The sequence below is a fragment of the Lepus europaeus genome, chromosome 3 (assembly GCF_033115175.1).
Source record: "Lepus europaeus isolate LE1 chromosome 3, mLepTim1.pri, whole genome shotgun sequence".
In the NCBI taxonomy this organism is placed as follows: Eukaryota; Metazoa; Chordata; class Mammalia; order Lagomorpha; family Leporidae; genus Lepus; species Lepus europaeus.
The window spans coordinates 5,202,159-5,230,057 of NC_084829.1; the positions used below are offsets into that span (position 1 = coordinate 5,202,159).

The 27,899-nt window shown below is 48.7% G+C and overlaps 1 protein-coding gene and 1 pseudogene across 2 annotated transcripts; one reads left to right on the plus strand and one right to left on the minus strand.

Annotated features, from left to right (window-relative positions):
- The window catches only part of LOC133756396 (small ribosomal subunit protein mS37-like), a 34,030-nt pseudogene extending 22,475 nt beyond the window's left edge, over positions 1 to 11,555 (plus strand).
- A 2,141-nt stretch (positions 11,556 to 13,696) lies between these two features.
- Positions 13,697 to 27,677, minus strand: RPP40 (ribonuclease P/MRP subunit p40). Of its 2 annotated transcripts, none has more exons than XM_062184240.1 (8): positions 27,525 to 27,677; positions 26,051 to 26,195; positions 24,572 to 24,640; positions 21,915 to 22,010; positions 20,488 to 20,613; positions 15,541 to 15,739; positions 15,285 to 15,419; positions 13,697 to 14,228 (listed from the first exon to the last, which is right to left on the minus strand). In XM_062184240.1, exons 1-8 carry the CDS (start codon positions 27,645 to 27,647, stop codon positions 14,030 to 14,032), a joined length of 1,092 nt encoding a protein of 363 aa, XP_062040224.1. In that variant the 5' UTR covers positions 27,648 to 27,677; the 3' UTR covers positions 13,697 to 14,029. The 2 variants fall into 2 exon arrangements, with proteins under 2 accessions (XP_062040224.1, XP_062040231.1); XM_062184247.1 differs by lacking the exon at positions 27,525 to 27,677 and adding an exon at positions 26,336 to 26,445.
- Between the last annotated feature and the right edge of the window lie 222 nt (positions 27,678 to 27,899).

The following is a 27,899-nucleotide window of genomic DNA, read 5'->3' on the forward strand; positions in this document are numbered from 1 at the left end:
GGTGGAGGGACAATAAAAGGTGAGTGGGGGCGGTCGCCGCCGCTCCTGCAGAAACAGAATCTCTGTCACCATTTGGCGAGACCGTCAGAGTCGGCGGCTGAGTCAGCTCGGGCCGCCATCACAAAGCACCAGCCGCCGGGCGGCCTCAACAGCGCACACCTGTTTCTTGACACTCTGCAGGCCGGGGCGTGGCACATGCCAAGCACCAGAACGTGGGTGTCCAGTGAGGGCCCTCTGGCTTGCTGCTGGCCCCTGCCTGTTGTATCCCCCTCTTGAGGGCTGCAGTCCACGCCCTCATAGACACACCCTCATAGACACCCATCACCACAAAGGCCCACCTTCCAGCCCTATAGCACTGGGGACTCCACGGTCAACAAGTGAATTATTGAGGGGACTCTAGTCCTCACAGCTGGCCTCTGCAGAAGAGTGTCCCACACAAGACACCCAGTGAGTAGGCAGTGTGATGCTAAACATATTATATACTGAGTAGCACTGGTGAAAACAGGGGAAAAAATACAAAATTTATGTGCCTACCAATATGACGACAGCAGGATGTCCCTGCCAGGGAAGGGCCCAGCCGTCGGTGGATTTACGGGGGGACAGTCCCCAGGACAGCCACTCTAGATTTGGGGAGGCTTGCCAGGAGTTCTCCCCACGTCCAGCTCCGCCAGACTTCAGTGTCTTACCCATCACCCTGGAGAGCTGCGCCACGATTCTTTTTCCACCAGCAGCTCGGCACCCAGGCTGCAATGGAAGCCAACCCTGGTCCCCGCCTTGCCACTCAGGGGCCAGCCCAGGTACTCATGGCATCCTCATGACAGCCTGCTCCAGGGAGACCCCAAAGGCAGTGCCTGCTGCCACCTGCTCCAACACACCTCCCTGTGTGGTTTGTTACTGCGCTCCCAGTGGCTCTCAGTCTTCCCCACCCCCAATATTAACTCAGGCCCCTGGAGCCCATCATCCCACCCCCTCGCACTTCGCCCACCTCCATCTCAGTGCACAGAGAACCGGAACAGCCACAGTCATCGATAACAACATGTTCACATCACTGGTCCCACACGCGACCTTTCATCCATTTGAATCATGTAATAAACTCTCAGGAATCACTAATTCAACAGGGAAGTTTGAACCATGACAATAACTTGTCCTCTCCCTACTCAGTTCTCCTGCCCCTCTCCCTCCTCTCTTCTTCCACAGGCTCACCCCTACTTCTGTTTACTATGTTGTAGAGGTCTACCCTTATCACTGTGTACTTCTAAAAAACACACATCTTCAGCTCCTCACTTTGTAGAGCTACATAGAGTCAATAATAATAATAACCCGCATAATCATGTAATTAATTCTAGGACCCAGCACAGAGAGGTCAACAGAAACATCTTCCATAAGTAGAGCACGTTGTCAAAACCAGGACACAGACGCTGGGACAAGAGTGACTCGTGTTGTGTGTCTATTTGCGCTATAGTCTGTGCAGTCTGACAACACGTGGGTGTGTACGGCTCAGCAAGGTCAACACACAGAGCCCTCCGGGCCCCCACCCCCACTCTGCAGCCCTGATCCCTGGCAACCACTAATCTGATCTCCATTTCTAGGATTTTGTCATCTCGAGAATGTTCTAGAAATGGAATTATGAAACACATAACCCTTTCCAATGGCTTTGCTCGCTCAGCATTACTCCCTAGAGGCTCTACAAGTTATTAGGTCTGTTAATAATCACTCCCTTTGCTTGTGGAGTTGTGTTTCCTAGCACAGATGCTCCACAGTTTGTTTAACCATTCACCCACCGAAGAATATTTGGGCCATTGCTGGTTTGGCGCAATAGCAAATCAAGCTGTTATAAACATTTGTGAATAGGTTCTGTGTGAACATAAATTTCCTTTAGAAAAATGTCCCAAAGTGAGGCCGGCGCCGCGGCTTAATAGGCTAATCCTCCACCTTGTGGCGCCGGCACACCGGGTTCTAGTCCCGGTCGGGGCACCGATCCTGTCCCGGTTGCCCCTCTTCCAGGCCAGCTCTCTGCTGTGGCCCGGGAGTGCAGTGGAAGATAGCCCAGGTGCTTGGGCCCTGCACCCCATGGGAGACCAGGAGAAGCACCTGCTCCTGCCATCGGATCAGTGCGGTGCGCCGGCAGCAGCGCGCCTACCGCAGCAGCCATTGGAGGGTGAACCAACGGCAAAAAGGAAGACCTTTTTCTCTCTCTCTCTCTCTCACTGTCCACTCTGCCTGTCAAAATAAATAAATAAATAAATAAAAAATAAAATAATAAAAAAAAATAGAAAAATGTCCCAAAGTGAAACCACTAGGTTACATGGTCTCGAGGTCACATGGTCCTTTTATGTGGAAACTGCCAAATTTTTTTTTTTAAACAAATTTTTTTTTTTGACAGGCAGAGTTAGACAGTGAGAGAGAGACAGAGAGAAAGGTCTTCCTTTTTGCCGTTGGTTCACCCTCCAACGGCTGCCCCAGCCGGCGCACTGTGGCTGGCACACTGTGCTGATCCGATGACAGGAGCCAGGTGCTTCTCCTGGTCTCCCATGCGGCTGCAGGGCCCAAGCACTTGGGCCATCCTCCACTGCACTCCCGGGCCACAGCAGAGAGCGGCACTGGAAGAAGAGCAACCGGGACTAGAACCCAGTGCCCATATGGGATACCAGCGCCGCAGGCGGAGGATTAACCAAGTGAGCCATGGCGCCGGCCCCCAAAACTGGCAAATATTTTCCAGAATGGCGGTGAGACTAGACACTCACTGCCAGCAGTGTGTGGGATCCAACTTCTCAGCATCCTTGCCAGAATTTCTACCACTGTTATTTTAATCATTCTAACAGGTGTGTGGTAATATTGTTTTAATTTGCTTTCTTCCTGATGCCTAACTATGCTGCACATCTTTCCACTAGTTTATTTGCTGTCTACATTTGCCTGTGGATGAAAAACGTCTGCTCAAATCTTTCTGTCGCTTTCTGACTGAATTTTTTTTTCTTACCAAGGTTTTGAGAGTATTATATTCTGGGTACAAATCTTTTATTATTCATTGATCTATTTAGATATTCCTAACACCAACACCACACTGTCAGGCTAAGGTCGATTTGGAATAATTCCTGAAAAAAAAAAAAAAAAACAGGTAATGCCGATTCTCCTGAGTTGTTTTCTGAGTTGTTTAGAGTCTAGGTCCTTTGTAATTCCTCAAAAATTTTAGAATCGGCTTGCCAACTTACATGTGTGCTTGCGCACGCGCACACACACACACACATATGTACTGTGCTTCTGGGATTTTGCTTGGGATTGTATGGAACCTTGGGAGTATGAAATAACAAAATTGAGTCTTCTGGGGCTGGCGCTATGGTGCAGTGGGTTAATGCCCTGGCCTGAAGCACCGGCATCCCATATGGGTGCCGGTTCGAGACCCGGCTGCTCTACTTCCCATCCAGCTCTCTACTATGGCCTGGGATAGCAGTAGAGGATGGCCCAAGTCCTTGGGCCCCTGCACCCACGTGGGAGACCTGGAAGAAGCTCCTGGCTCCTAGCTTCAGATCGGCGCAGTTCCGGCCATTGCGGCCATCTGGGGAGTGAACCAGCAGATGGAAAACCTCTCTCTGTCTCTCTCTGCCTCTCCTCTCTCTGTGTAACTCTGACTTTCAAGTAAAAAATAAATAAATCTTTAAAAAAAATTGAATATTCTCACCCATGAACTAGGCATATCTTCCTACTTATTTAGGTCCCTTTTATCATAGCAATATTTTGTCATTTTCACCAGTCTTCCTCATTTTTTTGGAGATTTATTCCCAAGAACCTTATTTTCTTATGTAAGTGCGAATGTTAAATTTTTCATTTACTGTTGTTTTCATTGCTAGCACACAGAAATACAAGCCATTTCTTTATGTTGCTGTGGATTGTGCAACCTTGATGAACTCGCTAAATAATTCTAGCACCCCATCAGTAGATTCCATCAGGTTTTCTACACGGGCAGTCATGTCATCTGGGAATACGGTTTCATTTCTTCCCAGCCTGGCTGCCAGTGCTGAACAGAGGCTGTGGAGCGGGCAGCCCTGACTTGCTCCTGATGTTAACAGGAAAACGTTCAGTCTTCCACTAGGAAGTATGACATCATCTATGGGGTTTCCGTGGAAGCCTTTCATCAGATCAAGGACGCTCCCTATTCCTAGTTTGTTTCAGTTATCAGAAATGAACACTGGGGCCGGCGCTGGGGCACAGCAGGTTAACATAGGCATCAGTTCAAGTCCCAGCTGTTCTACTTCCAATCCAGCTCCCTGCTAAGATGCCTGGTATAACAGTGGAAGATGGCCCAAGTACTTGGGTCCCTGCCACCCACAAAGGAGACCCAGATGAAGCTCTTGGTCCCTGGCTTCAGCTGTTGTGGCCATTTGGGGAGTGAACCAACAGATGGAAATCCTCTCTCTCTCCCTAATTCTTTCAAATAAATAAATAAATGAGAATAAATAAACATTGGATTTTATCAAATGCTTCTTCTGTATTGAGTTGATTATATAATTACGCTTTCTTCAGTTTGTCTATTTGTAATGAATCACATGGATTGACTTTGCAAAATTTGTAACTGACACCTAAAAATTATATACATTTATGGGGGTACTACGTGATGTTTTACACATGTATACAATGTGCAACCTTCTCACTGATTTTTAAATGCTGAAGCAACCCTGCATTTCGTTAAGGAATCCCATTTAATCATGACGTATCCTCTCTACCTTACAAGATTCCAATAGCTAACCTTTTTTTTTTTTTTTTGACAGGCAGAGTGGCTAGTGAGAGAGAGACAGAGAGAAGGGTCTTCCTTTTGCCGTTGGTTCACCCTCTAATGGCCGCTGCGGCCGGCACATTGCGCTGATCCGAAGCCAGGAGCCAGGCGCCTCTCCTGGTCTCCCATGCAGGTGCAGGGCCCAAGCACTTGGGCCATCCTCCACTGCCTTCCCGGGCCATAGCAGAGAGCTGGCCTGGAAGAGGGGCAACCGGGATAGAATCCGGCGCCCAACCGGGAGTAGAACCCGGTGTGCCGGCGCCGCAAGGCGGAGGATTAGCCTGTTAAGCCACGGCGCCGGCCCAATAGCTAACCTTTTAACAACTAGCAAGATTGAATCAATAGTAAAAAAAATCTCCCAACAAAAAAAGCCTGGGACCAGATGGCTTCACTGATAAATTTTATCAAACTTTCAAAGAAAAACTAGTATCACTTCTTCTCAAACCATTCCAAAGAACTGAAAAAGAGGGAACTCTTCAAAATTCATTCTACAAGGCTAGCATTACCCAAATATGAAAACCAGACAAGGACAAACAGAAAAAGAAAACTACAGATCACTATGCCTGGTGAACACACATGCAGAAATTCTCAATAAAATACTAGAAAACCAAATCTAACAGCATATAAAAAATTACAAACCACAACAAAGTGGGGTTTATTCCAAGGATTTAGGAATGGCTCAATATATACAAATCAATAAACATACCACATGAAGAGAAGGACAAAAAACCATGTACTCATTCAGAAAGGATATTCAATAAAATTCTGTGATAAAATTATTAAAAATCACACACCTTAACATAACTAAGTTTTTGTATGACAATTCCATAGCCTACATCATAGTCAAGGGGAAGAGCTGAAGTGTTCTCCCCTAAGATGATGAACGAGACAAGGCTATCCACTTTCACCACTCTCATCCAACAGAGTATGGGAGTCTTCGAGCAGGAGGGGAAGAAAGGAGATAAAGGGCATCCAAATAGAAAAGTATGAGGTCAGTTTATCCACACTTTCAGATGAATAGATTTCATACACAGAGGAAGCTAGAAACTGCATTTAAAAAAAAAAAACTATTAAAATTGGCAAATAGAGGCCAACATTGTGGTACAGTGGGATAAGCCACTGCCTGCCGCACCAGCCTGCACTGTGAGCACCAGAGTCAGGTCCTGGCTGCTCTGTTTCTGATCCAGCTCCCTGCTAATGTGCCTGGGAAGGCAGCGGAAGACGGCCCAAGTACATGCACCCCTGCCAACCACATGGGAGACCAGGAGGGAGTTCCTGTCTCCTGGCTTTAGCCTGGCCTGGCCCTGGCCGTTGTGGCTATTTGATGAGTGAACTAGCGGTGGAAGATTCTCTCTGTATTTCAAATAAATAAATACATCTTTTTTACAAACCTGATAAATAACTCCAGAATGGTTACAGGATACAAAATTAACATACAAAAGTCAGTAGCATTTGTACACACCAATAACAAAACTATTGAGGAAGAAGTCAAGAAACTAACTCTATTCACAATAGCTACAAATAAATAAAATGTCTAGGAATAAATTTAGCCAACCAAGTGAATGACATCTACAAAGTAAATTACAAAACACCAATGCAAGAAACTGAAGAGGACACCAAACAATGGAGAGACTTACTATGTTCAAGGAATAGAAGAATTAATATTGTTAAATGTCCACACTACCCAAATTAATCTACAGCTTCAGCCCAATTCCTGCTGAAATACCAATAACATTCATCACAGAAACAGAAAAATCACTGCTAAAAATTGTACAGAACCACAGAACAGCCAATAAACATAACACAATTAATCCTTTGCAAAAAGACCAAAGCTGGAGGCATTATAATACCTGCTTTTAAGACATAGTAAAGGCCAGTACCACGGCTCACTAGGCTAATTCTCTGCCTGCGGCACCAGCACCCCGGGTTCTAGTCCTGGTTGGGGTGCTGGATTCTGTCCTGATTGCTCCTCTTCCAGGCCAGCTCTCTGCTGTGGCCCGGGAAGGCAGTGGAGGATGGCCCAGTTCCTTGGGCCCTGCACCCACATGGGAGACCAGGAGGAAGCTCCTGACTTCAGATCAGCACAGCGTGCCAGCCGTAGCAGCCATTTGGGGGGTGAACCAATGGAAGGAAGACCTTTCTCTCTGTCTCTCTCTCTCTCACTGTCTAACTCTGCCTGTCCAAAAAAAAAAAAAAAAAAAAAAAGACATAGTAAAAAGCTACAGTAACTAAAACTGCATGGTACTGGCATAAAAATAGACACAAGGAACAGAAGAACTGGAAGTAAATTCACATATTTACAGCAAACCCATTTCCAATAAAGGCAGCAAGAACATAACTGGAGGAAGGAGGAAGGAAGGTCTTCTCCATAAGTGTTGGGAAAGCTGTACATTTGTGTGCAGGAGAACGAAACTGGATTTCTCTCTCTCACCACTTACCCAAGTTTACTCAAAATGGACCCCAAACTATGAAACCACTAGAGGGCAACACTTGGAAAACGCTTCAGGACACAGTACGGGCTAACATTCTTGGATATGACCCCGGCAGCACAAGCACCAAAGGCAAAAATAACAAAGGGGATGACACCAAACGTAAAGGCTTCTGCACAGCAAAGGAAACAGCGAACAGAGTGAAGTCAACCTACTTCCACGCGCCGCGTCGCACCTGACAAGGGAGTCATGTCCAGAATACCTCAAGCAACTCAACAGCAAGACACACTAAAACCACTAAAAAATTAGACTTAAAAATGGGCAAACGACTTCCAGCTGAAGGGGGCCAAACAGGGAAGGAGCTTACTGCTCTAGCCTAGGGGGGAACAGTTAAAAAAAAATGGAGAGAGTACAATCTCGGGGAAGGATCAGGGAGAAGAGAGAAGAGGAAACTCCACACGCTGGGTGGACACTGTGGACCTACGTGGAAGGTGTAGACGTGCACAACTCAGGACCCAGCAGCTGGGGTCCTCAGCACCAGCTCTGGAGTGAGGTAAGACCAGACTGGCCCAGCTTGGAGCCCTGTGGGGGACAGTGTACCTCCCAACCAAGGGGGGAAAAGGGGCCACATTTTCTCTCCCAACCACCCGGCACTGAAGTCCTGTAACTAGCTGAGGATGGACCAAGTGCTTGGGCCCTGCACCCACATGGGAGACCAGGAGGAAGCACCTGGCTCCTGGCTTCAGATTGGCGCAGTACGGCGGCCATAGCAACCACTTGGGGGGTGAACCAACGGAAGGAAGACCTTTCTCTCTGTCTCTCTCTCTCACTGTCTAATTCTGCCTGTCAAAAAAATAATAAATAAATAAATAAAAATAAAATAAAAAAGAGAGAATTCAAAACAAAATATTGGAAACGAAGAATTCAATAAACCAAATGAAAAATACAGTGGAAGGCCGGCGCCGCGGCTCACTAGGCTAATCCTCCGCCTTGCGGCGCCGGCACACCGGGTTCTAGTCCCGGTCGGGGCACCGATCCTGTCCCGGTTGCCCCTCTTCCAGGCCAGCTCTCTGCTGTGGCCCGGGAGTGCAGTGGAGGATGGCCCAAGTGCTTGGGCCCTGCACCCCATGGGAGACCAGGAGAAGCACCTGGCTCCTGCCATCGGATCAGCGCGGTGCGCCGGCCGCAGCGCGCTACCGCGGCGGCCATTGGAGGGTGAACCAACGGCAAAAGGAAGACCTTTCTCTCTGTCTCTCTCTCACTATCCACTCTGCCTGTCAAAAATAAAAAAAAAAAAAAAGAAAGAAAAAGAAAAATACAGTGGAGAACCTTAAGAACAGACTGGATGTTAGGAAAATGGCGCAGTCTTATCTGTGGCACAATCTACACCCCGATTTACATCCTAGGCCCCGGTTCCCCCCACCATTGAAAGCCAGGTGCCCCAAGGCCCAACCACCGTTGTCAGCCCCACCCCCATCCTAATGGGATTCCTTGCTCCTTCTTCCCTGCCCGCCCTCCAGCAAAGTTTTAAAAGGGCCTGTACCTGAACACAAGCTCCTCTCGTCTGCTCTCCTCTCCCCCTCTCGTCTGCTCTCCTCTCCCCTTCTCGTCTCTCCTCTCCTCTGTCTCTCTCTTCCACTCTCCTCTCTCCTTTCCTTCTTCACCCCTTCCCTCCAGTCTGCTGAGTTTTCCCCAATAAACCTTTCCCTTACTCCGGTGTTTGGTGTGCTTTGTGACGGCTAACACTGGAGGAAGCAGAAGAAAGATTATCTTAGAAGACAAATCTCTGGAAATTTTACAGTCAGACCAAAAAAAGAGAAGAAATTAGAAAACTACTACTGTGGAACAGTATGGAGATACCTCAGAATCTGAATATAGACCTAGCATATGACCCAGCCATCCACTCCTGGGAGTTTATCCAGGACATGAAATCAGCATAGGAAAGTTATCTGTACCCCATGTTTATAGTAGGCCAATTCACAATAGCTAAGGTACGGAATCAACCCAAATGCCCGTCAAGTGAAGACTGAAGACTGGATAAAGAAACTATGGGATATGTACACCATGGAATACTGCATAGCAGTTAAAAAAAAAAAGTCATTTGCAACAAAATGGATGAAACTTAGTGAAATAAGTCAGTCCCAAAAGGACAAATACTATATGTTCTCCCTGATCAGTGATAATAGAGCACCTAAAAGGTAATCAATAGAAGTGAAATTAACACTTCGAGATGCAATGACTTTGAACAGCCCCGTATCGACTGTTGCGGAAGTTGTTTTTTCATACAATTTGTTGAACTCTTTACTTAGTATAATTGTATATATAAAGTTAATTGAAAATAGATCTTAGCAAAAATAGGAATAAGGGCTATGGCGCAGGTTAAGCCTCCACCTGCGGCACTGGTATCCCATATGGGCACCGGTTCTAGTCCTGGCTGCTCCACTTCCAATCCAGCTCTCTGCTATGGCCTGGGAAAGCAGTGGAAGATGGCCCAAGTGCTTGGCCCCTGAACCCACATGGGAGACCTGGAAGAGTCTCCTGGCTCCTGGCTTTGGATCGGCACAGTTCTGACTGTTGCAGCCATTTGGGGAGTGAACCAACAGAGAGAAGACCTCTCTCTGTCTCTCCCTCTCAGTCTGTAACTTTACCTCTCAAATTAAAAAAAAAAAAAATAGGAATAAGAGACGGAGAAGGAGGAGGGGTGGGAGTGTGGGTGGGAGGGCAGGTATGGTTGGAAGAATCACTATATTCCTGAAGTTGTATTTATGAAATGCATGAAGCTTGTATTCCTTAAATAAAAGGTTTCTGAAGGAAAAAATGGGCAAATGGCCTTAACAGACATTTCTCAAAAGGAGGTATCAGATGGTCAACTAATACATGAAAAATTGCCCAACATCACTAATCATTAGAGAAGTGCAAATCAAATTACAATAAGACATCATCTCACCCCCGGTTAGAATGGACACTATCAAAAACACACCAAAAAACCTGTTGGTAACGATGCGTAGAAAGCAGGAACTCCTACACACTGTTGATAGGGATGTACATTAATACAACCAGCACAGAAAACAGTATGGAGGTTCCTCAAACACTAAAAATAGATCTACCCTGTGATGCACCTATCCCACTACTGGGTACATACACAAAGAATTTTAAAGTATGTCAGAGAGGTGGCTGAGCTCCCACGTTTATTGCATATTATTCACAAGAGTGGAACCACCTAGCTGTCCATCAACAGATGAAAGGAGAAGGAAAACGTGGTACATATAAACAACAGAACGTTACTCAGCCATAAAAAAGAATCTGCCAGCTGTAACGACATGGATGGAACGGGAGATCTCGTCAGATGAAATAAGCCGGATACAGGAAGATGAATACTACAATGCTCTCACATGGGAGAGGCAGAGCGGAATAGCAGACAGCGGAGCCGGGAATGCCCTGGGGGTGGGGCAGAAGACACGGAGAGAACTGTTAGTGGTACAGTGGTGCAGCTGGACAGGAAGAACAACTTTCAAAAAAAAAAAAGAATTATTTTATTTATTTTAAAGAGTTACAGAGAGAGGTAGAGACAAAGAGAGAGAGGTCTTCCATCTGCTGGTTCACTCCCCAAATGGCCCCAACGGCCTGAGCTGCACTGATCCGAAGCCAGGGGCCAGGAGCTTCTTCCAGGTCTCCCACATGGGTGCAGGGGCCCAAGCACTTAGGCCATGGAATAACAACTTCTAACGTTACAGCACAATGGGATAACCACACTTGACAATTCACGGGGCACTGCCAGGTAGCTCGTACAGTGGATTCTGAATGTTCCCAACACAGAGAAATGATACATGCGAGGTGGTAATACTGCACCGTGCACTGTCTACAGGACTGAAACGTCAACCTGTACTCCCTAACTCCATCACTTTGTGCCAATTAAAAACAAGCTGTTAAACTCTGCTTAGACTCCCCACCTTATAGTCATCAAGAATACTGTTTGTGAGAGCCTGCCGGGAGCTCCGGGAGCAGTGGCAACGCCCAGTCTTCAGGGCCGCCTGGCCTGGCTCGGGAACCCGCGGAGGCCTATACTGAAGTCCAGCAAACCCCGCATCCTAGCTAACCACGTTGGGGAACAGCGCCAGGAGAAGGGCGAGGCGACCTGTATCACGCAGGTGTTGGTGATGATGGCCTGCCGGAAGCAGAATGAACTCCGCGATGGAGCGTGCGGAAGAGACCCAGGATTTCCTCGATTGTGCTTCAAAGGGCTCAGGAAGCCAGAAATATGACATCACTGCAGGAAACTTGGGGAGCCTGGGGGTTTACCCCCCAAGAAACTGCGTAAGTTGTTACAGAGGTTTCCTAACAAACATCACATCAGTTGAAAACAGAGATGCATTTCCAGTGACTGGAATAGAGCTTCTGAGGACTGCATGAAGATGTTTGAGAGACACTGATGCCACTGTGCCCTCTCTGAAGGATGCATAAGGCAAAATACTTTCTTTATTCTTTGGCATATGCATGGTCTGGATGGAAGTTTTGCTTTATCTTGAAATACAATCCTTCGAAGAGAACCCAAAAGAAAGAATACTGTTTATAGCTTTGTTCTCCTGTAAATGCTTGGCCAAGGTAGCAGGTTAATTCTGGCTTAGAACGAGTTGGAAAGCATTCCTTCCTCTGATTTGTTCAAAAAATGTATGAGGAATTGCTATTGCTTCTTAACCATGGCCTCTGAAGTCACGTGGCCTGGACTCTTTGCAGATAGATTTACAAACTACAGTTTCAGCACCTTAAATAGATACAGGACTTCTGATGTATTTCTTAATTTCAGTAATTCGTGTTTTTAAAGCAATTTGTCAAGTTCATCTACATTGCTGTATTTTTTTTTTTTTTTTTTGACAGAGTGGACAGTGAGAGAGAGAGAGAGGTCTTCCTTTTCCGTTGGTTCACCCCACAATGGCCGCTGCGGCCAGCACACTGCACTGATCCGAAGCCAGGAGCCAGGTGCTTCTCCTGGTCTCCCATGCAGGTGCAGGGCCCAAGCACTTGGGCCATCCTCCACTGCACTCCCAGGCCACAGCAGAGAGCTGCACTGGAAGAGGAGCAACCAGGACAGATTCCGGCACCCCAACTGGGACTAGAACCCAGGGTGTCGGCGCCGCAGGCAGAGGATTAGCCTAGTGAGCTGCGGCGCCAGCCGACGTTGCTGTATTGTCATAAGTGTTCCCAATATTCCCATAGTCTTTAAGCTATTATATACAACTATAGCACATATCTGCTTTACTTTTACATAAATTATAAATTCCATACTACTTCATTTTGTTATCTTTTCATATTTCCAGCATTCTTTACTCCTTTCTGTAGGCATTTTCCTTCTGCCTGAAAAAAAAATTTGTCGTTGAATTTATTGGCATAAAAGTGCTCCCAATATTCCCTCAGTTAGTTTTTATTTATTTGAAAGGTAAAGTTAAGAGAGGAGACAGAGAGAGAGATCTTCAATACACTAGTTCACTCCCAAATGGCTGCAATGGCCAGAGCTGGGCCTATCTGAAGCCAGGAGCTTCTTCTGGGTCTCCCATGTGAGTGCAGGGGCCCAAGCATTTGGGCCATCCTCCACTTCTTTCCCAGGCCATAGCAGAGAGCTGGATCGGAAGTGGAGCAGCTGAGACTCAAACAGGCACCCACAGAACACCAGCCCCGTCCCTCAGTCTTCAAGCTACTCTGGACTGCTATGCAGACACCTGCTGCGCCATCACAGGTATTACAAACCCCACACTACTTCATGTTACACGTGTGTTCCTGTGTTTCCATGCACACACACGCTCAGGGGACAGTGTTCCTTGGGAGAATGGGGAAGTGGACAGTTTTATCCATAGCTTGCACTCACAATGAGTCGATTCTTTTGGGGTCTCAGCTTTATGAGGTCTTCTATCAGTTTTCCTCCCTTGGGCAGGCCCTGAGCTTTGTCTGTTTTATTGCCCCTTTCCCACCCTGGCCTGTGAAAAGCTCAGCTGTGCCTTTGTGCAGCATACTGACACATTTTAAAGCAAAGTTCTTCATGCATATTGCAGAAGGTTGTTTTCCACCGGACCCTATCAGCCACACTGGACGAGAAATTCAACTTGTTTGCTAACTGACGGTCTTCATTGGTCTTTCCCTGGTCCAGGGTGAGCACACACAATCGTGAGCCAGGCTGGCCTGAGATCAAGTCTCGGACTCACCAGCATTAAGAAGCCACTAGACAATGCCACCTACAGCAGGGAGTAGCCCTAGTAAGGATGACACAAAGATTTCTTTTAATTATGAGAAAATTGAGTGACACCATGCTGCTTACGCAGGGACTTAATCCTCCCTGGGTTCCTGGCCATTCAGGCTTCCTCTATAAAACCTCTTGTTGACACTGACACAGAAGTGACCCCAAAACCAGAGCAGAATGCCAGCTGAGGCTGCCCTGAGATAGGTCATCACTGTACAAGCCAGAGTATACACACAGCCTTTCCAAAGCCTAAACAAATAGGATATAATATTTTTTAAAAGATTTATGTATTTATTCGAAAAGCAGAGTGATGGAGATACAGAGAGATTGATCGTCCATCTGCTGGTTCACTCGTCAAATGGCCACAACATCCAGGACTAGGGCCAGGCTGAAGCCAGGAGTCAGGAACTCCATCCACGTCTCCCACATCGGTGTAGACCATCTTCCACTGCTTTCCCAGGAGCATTAGCAGGGAGCTGGATCAGAAGCAGAGCAGCCAGGGCTCGAACCAGTGTGGATATGGGATGCCAGTACTCCAAGCAGCAGCTTTGACCCACTGTACCACAACACTGGCCCCACAAATAGTTCTGCTGTTTGCATTTTTCACATTGAACAGTTGTCATGGGCACCAACAGCCATCTGAAGCCAATAGTCCTGATTGTTAAAAATCACGAAGCCATACAAATGTTCGCCTCCGTTGTGAAAACCGTGTTCTTTTTCTCTCCATGAAACAGGGCTGTCTGCGAAGCCGTGGACCGCCAGTGTTAGCCACGGAGCTAACTTCGGCTCATCGAAGTAGTGGCTGGAAAAGGAAGACACCTCTTAAACCAGGAGGCTTAGGGACGCCCCGATTTCTAAAAGCATATCCAGTGTAAGCAGTGTTTCTGATGTGCTTACGAAATCGAGACCTCAGCTTTAAAGCACAAAACCCAGGACATGCAGATTAAACTGCTGATGTCACACTGTGCGACCTCCATGAAAAGTTTATATACACCCAACAAAGCACACTGCACAATGCCCACTCCAGCTCTGGAGCACCATCTCCAAGAACCAACCGGCAAAAACCGGCCTGACAAAGGGTGGCAGGACAGCTCCCCTCCTGGTGAGACCACTGTTCAAGTGTCTGTTTCCAGAAATGCTGCGGAATAACTCGCCAGATTTTTAACAACCTGACATTCTTACTAAAGAAAGCCAATGGGTTAAACTAATATATGGGAGAAAGGGTGCTAAACTTGTAAGACCCTCGGGCCTTCAACCTTGGACATTTTAAAAGCTGAGACTGAAGATGCAAGATGAGGAAAGAGGATTGAGCTCAAGTGACAGGGATCGGAGAGCCCTCCTGTGAGGGCTCATATGTTCCCTGACGGAAACACCTATCTGTTCTATGCCATCCCTGGGACATCACCAAGGCCCGGCGGTTCACAGAATTCTTACAACGGGACAAATCTTAGAGGTGACTTGGATTCCGAGACGGCCAACTTTTTGCTCCCACTTCAGAATGAAGTATCTTGAAGAACTCCCATCCTTACGCAGGTCACGTGTCACAAGGAGTGTGCTGTGTTTCAAGCAACACAGTGACTCTGGCTGTACCCAGCGGCACAGGGCCGCAGGGCCAATGGAGCGAGCAGCTCACGCCTAAGGAACCAAAGCTCCGCTCTGCTCTTCTCTCTGTCGGGACGAGCGCTTGGCCACTGAATGTTCCCATCAGGGAAAACCACAGCACTGAAGAGGACGATGTTACTAAACCATGAGCCCAAGCAAGGGAATGGGGAATCACAGGGGGGCCTGCGATGTGGAACTTCAGCACTGCCCCCTGCCGGAATGGCCGAGCAGGACACAAAAGGCCAGGCGTCCTCACCGCAGCCGCTCCAGCAGCAGACAGATCTTCTCGGGAAGCAGGAAACCGGTGATGGTGCACAGATACGCTTTTGCCAATGCCGTGTTGGGCTGAGGACAGCAGTAGGTGGATATGAAATTGTGGGGTTCATTATTTCTGTCACAGAGAAACAAAAGAAAAGAAGACGCATTTGTATCCACCACAGGCTCACGTCCAAAGTGGCGATGCTTATGCAAACACCGAGGCCAGGCAGGATCTGGGGACTGTGGATACGCACTGGTCCACGTCGCTGCAGACGGCGCCGAGCCACTCAAAGAGCTCCGGCGCCCCGCAGAGCACCCCCGGCAGGCCCGCAATGTAGTCGCTCTGCAGCACGGGGCAGGGCAGCTCCCCCAGGCTGCTGCCGGCGACTTTGGGCTGATGCTCCTGGATGTGGTAGTTGGAAAAGTACGACATCAGGGACGATTCTGCAGCACCTGAAAGCATCCCACGTTAGCATAGTGCAAACGGGCCCGGAGAATCCCTGACCCTACCCCATTCCCGGCTGAGAGTGAGGGGAAGCAGGTGCGATTACGTAAGGCGGAAGCTATGCAAAGCTCTATTCAAGTCACAGTCCTTTACAGTGGCCTCCAGCTCCTTGTCCAGAGCTCTGTAAACACTCGTCTCCTTTCACGTTTTCCTGGAAAAGTACAACACTTTCCGACCAGACCCACACGAGTTCCACTGTTTGCTCTCACAAGAAAACTTCAGCTGATACATTCCTTATGGATGAATAATACTGGTGAGCTCTACAGAGAACAGAACACAGCTGTACAGTCTCTATGCAGGAAACAGAAGCAGAACTAATGATGATAAAGTCTCATTTGAGCTTGCCTTGGAAAACCCAGTAAAATCTAGGGTGTCTTTCAAGAGTGTCTGCAGAGCCAATGGCCTCGGAAGAGAGAAAGACGGACCCCTGGTGGAGCACGGGGCAGGCCTGCTCACTGTCCAGAGCTCATCCGGCTGCCTGCACAGTGCAGAGGGATTCCAGGGGCTGCCACGGTGGTGCAGCAGGTTAAGCCGCTGCCTGTGAGGCTGCCATCCCATAAGGGTGCTGGTTCAAGTCCTGGCTGCTCTGCTTCTGATCCAGCTCCATGTTAATGCCCCAGGGAGAGTAGAGGAAGATGGACCAGGTGCTTGGGCCCCTGCACCCACGTGGGAGACCAGATGGAGTTCCAGGATCCTGGCCATTGCAGCCATTTGGGGAGTGCACCAGTGGATGGAAGATCTCTCTATGTCTCACCTTCTCTGTCACTCTCCCTTTCAAATTAAATACTTAAAAAAAAAAAAAAAAAAGATGTGAATTCTTGAAGTTCTGGGTTCTCCCATGACAGAACCCATGGCAAACGCCAGCACTACCTGGCCAACTCCGGGTCACGCCATGGGAACTGGGACTTGGTAACCGGTACTAATGCTGACACCTGGTGTCAACTGGCCTGCTCCGAGGGTACCGCGGCTGTGGTAAAGCCGACCTCCGGTCTATCTGCGAGGACATTTCTGGAGGAGGCTGGCATATGAGTTGCCAAGCCAAGTGGAGAAGATCTGCCCTCATCATGGGTGGGCACCATCCTGTCCACCAAAGGCCCAGAGAGCACAGGACAGAAGGAAGGCAAATCTGTTCTCTCTCTCAAGCGGGGACATCCTTTTTCTCCTGCTGTTAAACATCAAAACTCCAAGACCCAACCTTTGGAATCCCAGCAGCTGCAACACTGGCTCCCCAGTTCCAAAACTCTGACGTGGACTGAGCCATCCCACTAGCATCCTCAAGTCCCCAGCTTACAGACAACCTACAGAGGACTTCTCAACCTCCATACTCACATCAGCCGTAGTAAATGTACCCATACATTTACTATCCAACCATCCACCCATGCACCCACCCACCCACCCACCCATCATCTATCCCCTCATCCATCCGTCCATGCATCCACCTGTTGGTTCTGTCTCTGGAGAATCCTAACAGACTCTGCCCACTGCTACTGCTTTGAGGAATTAAGTCCACTGTCTCTGGCCCAAGAATATCATATCTTACTCCAGCAACCCCAAGACTATGGGAGGCCACCTGGTAAGCCTACAAGTAAAGTAAAATCCCAGACCTTTCAGAGTTCTTAACAAATCCTTAAAGTACTCAAGAGTCTTAGGAACAAGAGCTATTCAAACCCAACGTGTGGTGTGGTCTTCATAGAATTCAAGCAATTGAAACTTCTACCACATGTGCAAGTATGTGCGAGGTTCTACAGAAACGGCTCGTAAAGGCGGCGTGGGCAGGCAGTGACCAGAACCTCGCCATCAGGACAGAGCCCTCTGCTTCCCCAGCATATCACCATCGCAATGCCTACCGATCTGATTATCATAAGCTTGGGAAGCGCCAAAGATTCACTTCTGAAAGGGGCAATCCATTTGACAGTTAAAAGCAGATTAACATGTTCAAAAACACTGCAATCTGAACTAAATGTAGTGTTATAATCAATTAAAAGTTACAACAAATATTTAATGACATGTGTGAGTTATTTCCTCACAATGTGTAAGTAGGCCACAAATACATCCATAATTGATATTGCTTTAAAATATAATAGCCAATGGGGGCCGGCACCGTGGCTGACTAGGTTAATCCTCTGCCTGTGGCACCGGCACCCCAAGTGGGCGCCAGGTTCTAGTCCCAGTTGCTCCTCTTCCAGTCCAGCTCTCTGCTGTGGCCCGGGAAGACAGTGGAGGATGGCCTGAGTGCTTGGGCCCCTGCACCCGCATGGGAGACCGGGAGCAAGCACTTGGCTCCTGGCTTCGGATCGGCGCAACGTGCCAGCCGTGGTGGCCATTTGGGGAGTGAACCAACAGAAGGAAGACCTTTCTCTCTATCTCTCTCACTGTCTAACTCTGCTGTCAAATATATATATATTTATAATATATATTACATATATATAATATGTAATAGCCAAGGCTATTAGGAGGTAAACTGGAGAGAATGATGGGGAGATACAGTTAAATTAGCTGCTCTGAGGCCGTCGCTGTGGCTTAACAGGCTAATCCTCCGCCTTGCGGCACCGGCACACCGGGTTCTACTCCCGGTTGGGGCACCGGATTCTATCCCGGTTGCCCCTCTACGGTTTTCAGGGCTGTCTGAAGGCCTGGTTCAGCTTCCTTAATGATGTTTTTACACACAGGTATATGACAGAACCTTGACCACACATGTATATGATAGAACCCTGACCACAGGGATGGTTACACGCATGTATGACAGAACCTGACCACAGGGATGGTTACACACATGTATGACAGAACCTGACCATAGGGATGGTTACACACATGTATGACAGAACCTGACCACAGGGATGGTTACACACATGTATATGACAGAACCTGACCACAGGGATGGTTACACACATGTATATGACAGAACCTGACCACAGGGATGGTTACACACATGTATGACAGAACCTGACCACAGGGATGGTTACACACATGTATGACAGAACCTGACCACAGGGATGGTTACACACATGTATATGACAGAACCTGACCACAGGGATGGTTACACACATGTATGACAGAACCTGACCACAGGGATGGTTACACACATGTATGACAGAACCTGACCACAGGGATGGTTACACACATGTATGACAGAACCTGACCATAGGGATGGTTACACACATGTATGACAGAACCTGACCACAGGGATGGTTACACACATGTATATGACAGAACCTGACCACAGGGATGGTTACACGCATGTATGACAGAACCTGACCACAGGGATGGTTACACACATGTATATGACAGAACCTGACCACAGGGATGGTTACACGCATGTATGACAGAACCTGACGACAGGAATGGTTACACGCATGTATGACAGAACCTGACGACAGGAATGGTTACACACATGTATGACAGAACCTGACCACAGGGATGGTTACACACATGTATGACAGAACCTGACCACAGGGATGGTTACACACATGTATGACAGAACCTGACCACAGGGATGGTTACACACATGTATATGACAGAACCTGACCACAGGGATGGTTACACACATGTATGACAGAACCTGACCACAGGGATGGTTACACGCATGTATGACAGAACCTGACCACAGGGATGGTTACATACATGTATGACAGAACCTGACGACAGGGATGGTTACACACATGTATGACAGAACCTGACCATAGGGATGGTTACACACATGTATGACAGAACCTGACCACAGGGATGGTTACACACATGTATATTACAGAACCTGACCACAGGGATGGTTACACACATGTATGACAGAACCTGACCACAGGGATGGTTACACGCACGTATGACAGAACCTGACCACAGGGATAGTTACACGCACGTATGACAGAACCTGACCAAAGGGATGGTTACACGCACGTATGACAGAACCTGACCACAGGGATGGTTACACACATGTATGACAGAACCTGACCACAGGGATGGTTACACACATGTATGACAGAACCTGACCACAGGGATGGTTACACACATGTATGACAGAACCTGACCACAGGGATGGTTACACACATGTATGACAGAACCTGACCACAGGGATGGTTACACACATGTATGACAGAACCTGACCACAGGGATGGTTACACACATGTATATGACAGAACCTGACCACAGGGATGGTTACACACATGTATATGACAGAACCTGACCACAGGGATGGTTACACGCATGTATATGACAGAACCTGACCACAGGGATGGTTACACGCATGTATGACAGAACCTGACCACAGGGATGGTTACACACATGTATGACAGAACCTGACCACAGGGATGGTTACACACATGTGTGACAGAACCTGACCACAGGGATGGTTACACGCATGTATGACAGAACCTGACCACAGGGATGGTTACACACATGTATGACAGAACCTGACCACAGGGATGGTTACACACATGTATGACAGAACCTGACCACAGGGATGGTTACACACATGTATGACAGAACCTGACCACAGGGATGGTTACACACATGTATGACAGAACCTGACCACAGGGATGGTTACACACATGTATGACAGAACCTGACCACAGGGATGGTTACACACATGTATATGGCAGAACCTTGACCACAGGGATGAACCACCATTCACTCCCATTATTCCTCTGTACCTAACAATTAGACTTCAAGCTCACCGCATCGTCATGTTATTTATTTTTCATACCTGTATTGTGCCAAGCGAAAAGAAAATTGAACTTCAGGGGCTTCTTTTCTTTGAAGGACCAAGATATTCTCTTATACTTCTTAGAATACAGGTTAAAGGATAACTCCATCAAATCAATGGAAACAACTTTAAAAATGTAAGAAGGAATACACATTTTATTCATACATATACATCACATACAGCTTGCACTGTAGACAAGTATTCTATTTTGTAAATCAGAAATTTTAAAAATATCACAGATAGTGAAAATTATTTTGTTCTTCTTGTACTCTCTGGGTTTACCCAATCAAAACGATCCCTTTCCCAGGCATTTCCAGCACTGAGAGCGAGTCACAACTGCTGGCCTAAATTTCTATCTTCTCTAGGTCAGAGCGGGCACCTGGCCTGGCAGTAAATGCTAAGACGCCCATGTCCATCGTGGGTTCAGTATCCAGCTCTGCTCCCAACTCCAGCTTCCTGCTAACACAGTACCCCGGCGGTAGTGATGACGGCTCACTACCTGGGCTCCTGCCACTTCCTGTAGGAGATCCATAGGGAGTTCCCAGCTCCTGGCTTTGCTCCCAAAGCTGTTCTGGGCATTTGGGGAGTCAATGGGGCCTCTCTTTTTCTCTCAATAAATAAATAACAAAATAAAGAACAGGGCAGGGGTCCTTGGGAGGGCCACTATAATCCACCTATGGACACAGTGGACTTCTCTACTGATGCCCAGACCAGACACTGACAGCAGAACATGTCTTCACTCACGGATTCCTATTAGGAATCATAAAGACTTGGGGGAAAAAAAGTCAAAGGAAATTCTTTATTAAGAAGTTTTAGCGGCCAGCACTGTGGCGTAGGGGTAAAGCCACCACCTGCAGTGCCAGCATCCCATATGGGCACCGGTTCAAATTCCCACTGCTCTACTACTAGTGTGTCTGGGAAAGCAGTGGAAGGTGGTCCAAATCCTTAGACCCCTGCACCCACATGGGAGACCTGGAGGAGGCCCCGGCTCCAGATCAGCCCAGCTCCGGCCATTGCGGCCCTTTGCGAACCAGAGGATGGAAGATCGATCTCTCTCTCTCTCTCTCTCTGCCTCTCTGTGACTCTGCCTTTCAAATAAATAAATAAATAAATCTTAGGGGAAAAAAGTTTTAGACTCTTACTTTGGGTTCGTTACTTCGAATTTTTGACACAAAGCATACATATCTAATGAAATGGTCCAATTATATGTTCTTTATAAAATGCAGTCTACAACTGAAGAGAGAGATTTAACAGCACAATTTTATCCTTTGCTAAGTTCAACTGGTTGAGACAAGGAAAAGCCCTATGTTTCTGAACAAAGAGATGAAAGGCAATTCTAACATTTAAAATTAAATTGCCACAGGAACATAACTGCCTTGTTGGAAACTGATAGGGCACAAAGCACACTTACCAAATTTGATACTTACCAAATTTCATGCTTTTTCTGCCAAAATACTTAGATGGATGACCCTGAAGTCCAATTTCTTCATAAGTGTCTTTATCCAGGGATAAAATTAATTTCCCTACAAACCAAATAATACCCATAAAGTAGACACTAAAAATACGACGTAGGGTTCTGACTACACAAGCAAGCAAGCCAGGCAAACTGAGCAGCTAGATATCTGCATACAGTTCCCACATCCCTGTACTAAACTGCAAACAAAGACCTTAGTTTTAAGGCTGTGACTTATACACACACATCTTGTTATAGAATACTACTTACATATCAAAGAGACAATGCTGTTATTTATAATAGTGAACCTAGAGATAATCCACATTTTTATTAAAGAAAGAATAAACAAATCAAGATCCACTTGGTCTTTTGAATACATTAAGGACAATAAAAATAGTAAGTCAGAGCTACAGTCACGCCCCAGACAATGACATTTTGGTCAATGAGGAACCGCATATTCAAAGGTGGGTCCTCTACAATTATAATGGAGTGGAAAACACCTATCACACAGCTGCACTGCACCACACACAATCCTCACATGTCTATGTTGATGCTGGTGTAAACATGCCTAGTGCAGAGCACAGACAATTCTGTACAGTGCACCATACTTAATGATAATAAACTAAGTACTGGTTAGTGTGTTTACTACACTATTCTTATTAAGTATATGCTTGCATACAAAAAAAAAAATGGGGGACTGGCATTGTGGTGCTGGCTTAACCAGCTACAATGCCAGCATTCCATGTGAATGCCAGTTCAAGTCCTCGCTACTCCCCTCCCTGCCCTACTTTTTTTATAGAGTGCCTGGTTTTAGTCCCAGAGACTCCATTTCTTCTTCTTCTTCTTTTTTTTTTTTTTTTTTTTTTTTTTTTTTTTTTTTTTGACAGGCAGAGTGGATAGTGAGAGAGAGAGAGACAGAGAGAAAAGTCTTCCTTTTTACCGTTGGTTCACCCTCCAATGGCCGCTGCAGCCGGTGTACTGCGCTGATCCGAAGCCAGGAGCCAGGTGCTTCTCCTGGTCTCCCATGCGGGTGCAGGGCCCAAGCACTTGGGCCATCCTCCACTGCCTTCCTGGGCCATAGCAGAGAGCCTGCCTGGAAGAGGGGCAACCGGGACAGAATCCGGCGCCTCAACAGGGACTAGAACCCGGTGTGCCGGCGCTGCAAGGTGGAGGATTAGCCTGTTAAGCCATGGCGCAGGCCCATTTCTTCTTCTTCTCCCTTTTTTTTTTCTTAAAAGATTTATTTGAAAGGCAGAGTTACAGCAGGGTGGAGAGGGAGGGGGAGGGGGAGTGAACAATCAGAAGATCTCTCTCTCTGTCTCTCACTCTGCCTTTCAAAGGAATAAACAAACCTTTAAAAAAAAAGTTTAGGGGTCAGTGTTGTGGCATAATGGGCAAAACTGCTGCCTACTAATGCTGGCATCCCATACAGCCGCCAGTTCATGTCTGACCTACTCCACTTCCAAACCAGCTCACCGCTAACAGTCTGGGAAAAGTAGCAGAAGATGGCCCATGTACTTGGGCCCCTGCCACCCATGCAGGAGACCTGGATGAAGCTCCTGGCTCTTGGCTTTGGCCTGGCCTAGTGCTGGCCATTGTGGCCATTTAGGGAGTCAATCAGTGGATGGAAAATCTTTCTCTGTGTCTCTCCCTGTCTCTCTGTAACTCTTTCAAATAAATGAATACATTTTTATAAATATTTAAAAGGTTGCTATAAAACTGGGCAGGTATTGTAGCACAGTGGGCTAAGTTGCTGCTCAGGACACCGGCATTCCATAGCGCAGTGCCTGGGATCAGGTCTTGGCTCCTCCACTTCTGATCCAATTTCCTGACTGTGTCTCCTGGGAGGCAGCAGAAGATGCCTAAACCCTGGATCAGAGCGTCAGTCTGATTCAGGTCCCCCTGCTCTGCTTCTGATCCAGTTTCCGGCTAATACACCCGGGAAGGAGCAGATTATGGCTCAAGTACTTAGGCCCCTGCCTCCCTCGTGGTAGACTCAGAGGGAATTGTAGCCTTCTTCTGGCTTTGGCCTGGCCTGGCCCTGTAGGTTGCGGGCATCTGGGGAATGAATCCACATATAGAAGATTCTCTCACTCTGGTTTTCAAGTAAACAGTGACAGACACACACACACACACCAAGTCTGCCATGCTGTGCTGACAGCAGCCTCACACACCGGGAGCCTGCCCTGCCTTGGGATCCATCATCTCTTCTGGTGCTGGGTCTGATTTCATCACGGCCCTGGGAACCACCGGCTACCCCGTACAGCTCGGGTGTGTAGCAGGCTGTATCATCTAGGCTTGTGTAACTACACATCAATCTCCTATTGATGCCTTTCTCAGAACACAGCCGTGCTGTTAAGCAATGCATGACTGTATGTGCGCCCATACACACAGTGTCTACGCTAGGTACTTCATGCTGAAGTAGTATGGTGGAATTTACACTATAAACCTTCTTTGTGTGTTTATAAACTCACTGAAACTGTCTGGGAGGGAAAACAGCAAGTCATTCACAATTCCCTATGGAAGCCGGTGGGTTTGGAAGGAGGAGTTAAAAGGTGGTAACCTGATGTTTTCTAAACATTACGCATGTCTCTTATAATTAGAAAAAGAAGGAAAAATCAGTATTGTTACCATTTGGTAGCAAGGCAACGGTATTATCTTCGTCAATGTTTGTGTTGTATGTTAGTGCATAGCACGAACCTGCACGAGAGAAGTCCAAAGAAGAGAGTGAGACAGCAGGAAAAAAAAAAAAACACATCTGCATGATATTAGCGGATTATTTTCAGGTGATAACAATCTTCCAAGCAAGTAACAGTCAGTGCCTGTCACCGTTCCAGCTCACTCAATAAGGCCAACACCTGCAAAGGGTAACCTGGGACAAACAGAAAGCCAGCCTCCAGCTGGTTCACTCTGCCACCAAGGGCCCATTTGTGCAAGTCTCCTATTATCAAGCAACAAACGAACTCCGACTGGAACATGCGCCCTTGGGATGCTGGCAGAGAGCGACAGGTAGAACACAGGTCAACGTTCAGACCTCAAGGCAGCGTTCCGACTTCCACTCCCCCACGCCCCAGCTTCCCAGGCCTACTTCCCAGAGTCGGTGCGAGGGTTAAATTAATAGGCTACCGAAAAGCGCCTGCGAATGTCCACGCCGTCAACAAAACAACTTCAGACCAAAGACAAAGGCCCCAGCTTCACAAGCAGCCCCGCAGCGTCCGACAGGGAGGCTACGAGCACAGGAATTCTCGCCGGCTCGCCTGAGAGCGCACCATGGCCCTACAGCAAGACAAGTGCGCGGCCAGCGTGCGGCGGTCACGAGCGCACAGTGGGCTCCCTAAAGGTTCCATCAACACGGCCTCACACGGATGGCTCCCAGGAGACAACTGCAACAAACCAGTCTGCCTGGCTGGGGCGAGGTAAGCAGAGGGGGAGGGCCCCCGCGTCTAAGCACTCAGCTCCGGGAAGGGCAGCTGCGCCGCGTCAGCAGAGTGGGCCGCGTCTTCACAGCCACCCCCCCACAGCAGGACCCCGATCGCAGACCTTCCTCCTCCATCAGCTCCTGCTTTAACATGAGGGGTACCCCACGTTCAACATCCCCACCCAACACGTGTGGGCAGGTCTAATCAGAAATCCCCATGGAAAAAGGGCACATCAGAGAGGAGGGTGACAACCCCGCGGGAGTTAGTAATGCATGCCCTTTGACACAAAGGCTACCCCCATAGGGCCTGCCTGGGGCAAGAGGAACCCAGTATTGTGACACAGTCTCCTCGGACAACCACGCCTTGTCCCACAATGTCAGCAGCAAGCCATGCACACAGCCGTAGTCCCATGAGAGCCTGTCTCCTGGCAACATCACTGTGGTCTTAAGTCTGCAGAAGGACACTATGCTGCTTCCACAACAAAACCATCCCCGCCACCTTCCAGAACACGCCCCTGCCCTGAGGCGCACACCTTCTAGAACACACCCCTACCCAGAGGCGCCACACCTTCTAGAACACGCCCCCGCCCTGAGGCACCACACCTTCTAGAACACGCCCCTACCCTGAGGCGCCACACCTTCTAGAACACGCCCCTCCCTGCCCTGCTCACAGGTTGTGCGGTTTTTCATACCTTTCTTCACAAAGCTGTTCATGAATTCAGGCTTGATGAATTCATGCAGAGGTAAATTCTTCACAAGATAATAGGGCCCGAGCTCCGTGACCACGCTCTTCAGTTCCTTTGGCAGCATGGCACATTCCGGAATGAGAATCGAAACCTAGTGGGACATGTACAAACTCCGTCTCACTTTCATGATGAACAGGCAGGTTTTCAGCAAGCAGGTAAGACAGTGAAAGCTGCTGTTTCTCCAGTTTTCACTGGAATATATACACGGAGGTGGCGAAACTCCAAGCTCACCTATTGATTTCAGGCACAGAAACTTGACAACTCAAGCTTTGCATTTCTGCATTCAAACACAGTTAAGACACAAAGCAGAAAAAAAAATTTTTTTTAATTGTTATTTGGTGACTGGCGCTGTGGCAACAGAAGGTTGAACCTGCCCTGCCGGCACCGGCATCCCATGAGGGCGCGGGTTCCACTCCCGGCTGCTCCACTTCCCATTCAGCTCCCTGCTACGGCACCTGGGAAAGCAGTGGAAGCTGGCCCAGGTGCTTGGGCCCCTGCACCCACGTGGGAGGCCTGGAGGAAGCTCCTGGCTGGCCCAGCCCTGCCCTGGCCACTTGGGGAGTGGAACGAACCCGCGGATGGAAGATCTCTCCCTCTCTCTCTGCATTTCTGCCTTTCAAAAAAATTTTTTTAAATCTTATTTGAAAGGGAGAGAGAGAAATCTCCCATCTGCTGGTTCACTCTCCAAACGCCGGCAACCGAAGCCAGAGCCGGGAATGGTATCCAGGTCTCCCACGTGGGGCAGGAAGCCCATCGCTTGAGCCACCCCTCTTCCTCTGGGGGCCTGCATCAGCGGGCAGCTGGAGTCGGGAGAGAATTGACCATCAATCCCGGTCACTTCCAGGGGGCGCGGGCGCCGGCCGTAACTCTGCACCACGTAAGGCTAGTTCTGTGGGCTGCGGTTAGGAAAGCAGGGAGCTTCCCGGGCCTGGGCACGGCAGGGTGCTCGGGGAAGACCCCCAGGCACGATGCTCGGGGAAGGCCCCCAGCACAGGCGGGTGCGGGACTAGGCCCGCACAGGGAGCCGGTTCGGAGGACGCTGCGCGAGGGGCGACGACCTGACAAGGAAGAGCTCCAAGCGGCCGTGCTCAACTACCCCAGGCCTCCAGTCCGGCCCAGGCCCTCGCACCCCTCTCCGTCCCAGAGCGGAGCGCCCAGGACAAGAGGCACCAGCCGGCGGCGCTCCGGGAAACAGCGAGAGGCGCACCCACCGCTCACTCCCTCAACAGTGGCGGGCACCGCGCACCGCATCCTGGGAGTTGTAGTCCTCCAGCCCTGAGAGCTAAGAGCCCGGGGCCGAGAGGAGACTACAATTCCCATCATGCCGCCGCCAGCCCGACACGCCCACGACGGTCCCGCCATTGCGAAATCTGAGCGCGGCTGTTTCGGAACTCTGGACCGCCCGCGGAGACGAACTCACCTTGTAATTATAATAGTGCGTCTCCACGAGATGCCGGTAGCCGGCCCTTGGGTTGTGGAAACTCGACATCTCGCAGGACAGGAAGTGCAGCGGCGTCTCTCGCAACCGGCGCGGCGTGGCCATGCTCCCGCCTGTGGCTGCCGCTCCAGAGCTCCGCCCCTTCCTCTTATGCCCCGCCCCTTCCTTTTGCCCCGCCCCACCCGCGGGCATGCGCAGTGCGGCTCGGCGGCTGCCCGGCGGGATGGCGCTTCTCGCGGCGACCTCCGTCCGGGCAGGTTCCGTGAGGAAACTCCGCTGACGCTCCTTGGCGCGCGGTGTCTGAAACCGTGAATCCACCGCCTCCGATACGAAGACGACGCCTCGGTGGCCGCTGAC

Bases quoted from the DNA above. Each gene is read 5' to 3' on its own strand.
- RPP40 (XM_062184240.1), bottom strand. From the start codon at position 27,647: ATGGCCACGCCGCGCCGGTTGCGAGAGACGCCGCTGCACTTCCTGTCC. The intron at 26,196-27,524 runs GTGAGTTCGTCT...ATGTCCCACTAG, and splicing joins CGCACTATTATAATTACAAG to GTTTCGATTCTCATTCCGGA. The intron at 22,011-24,571 runs GTAACAATACTG...TTTGGTTTGTAG, and splicing joins CGTTGCCTTGCTACCAAATG to GGAAATTAATTTTATCCCTG.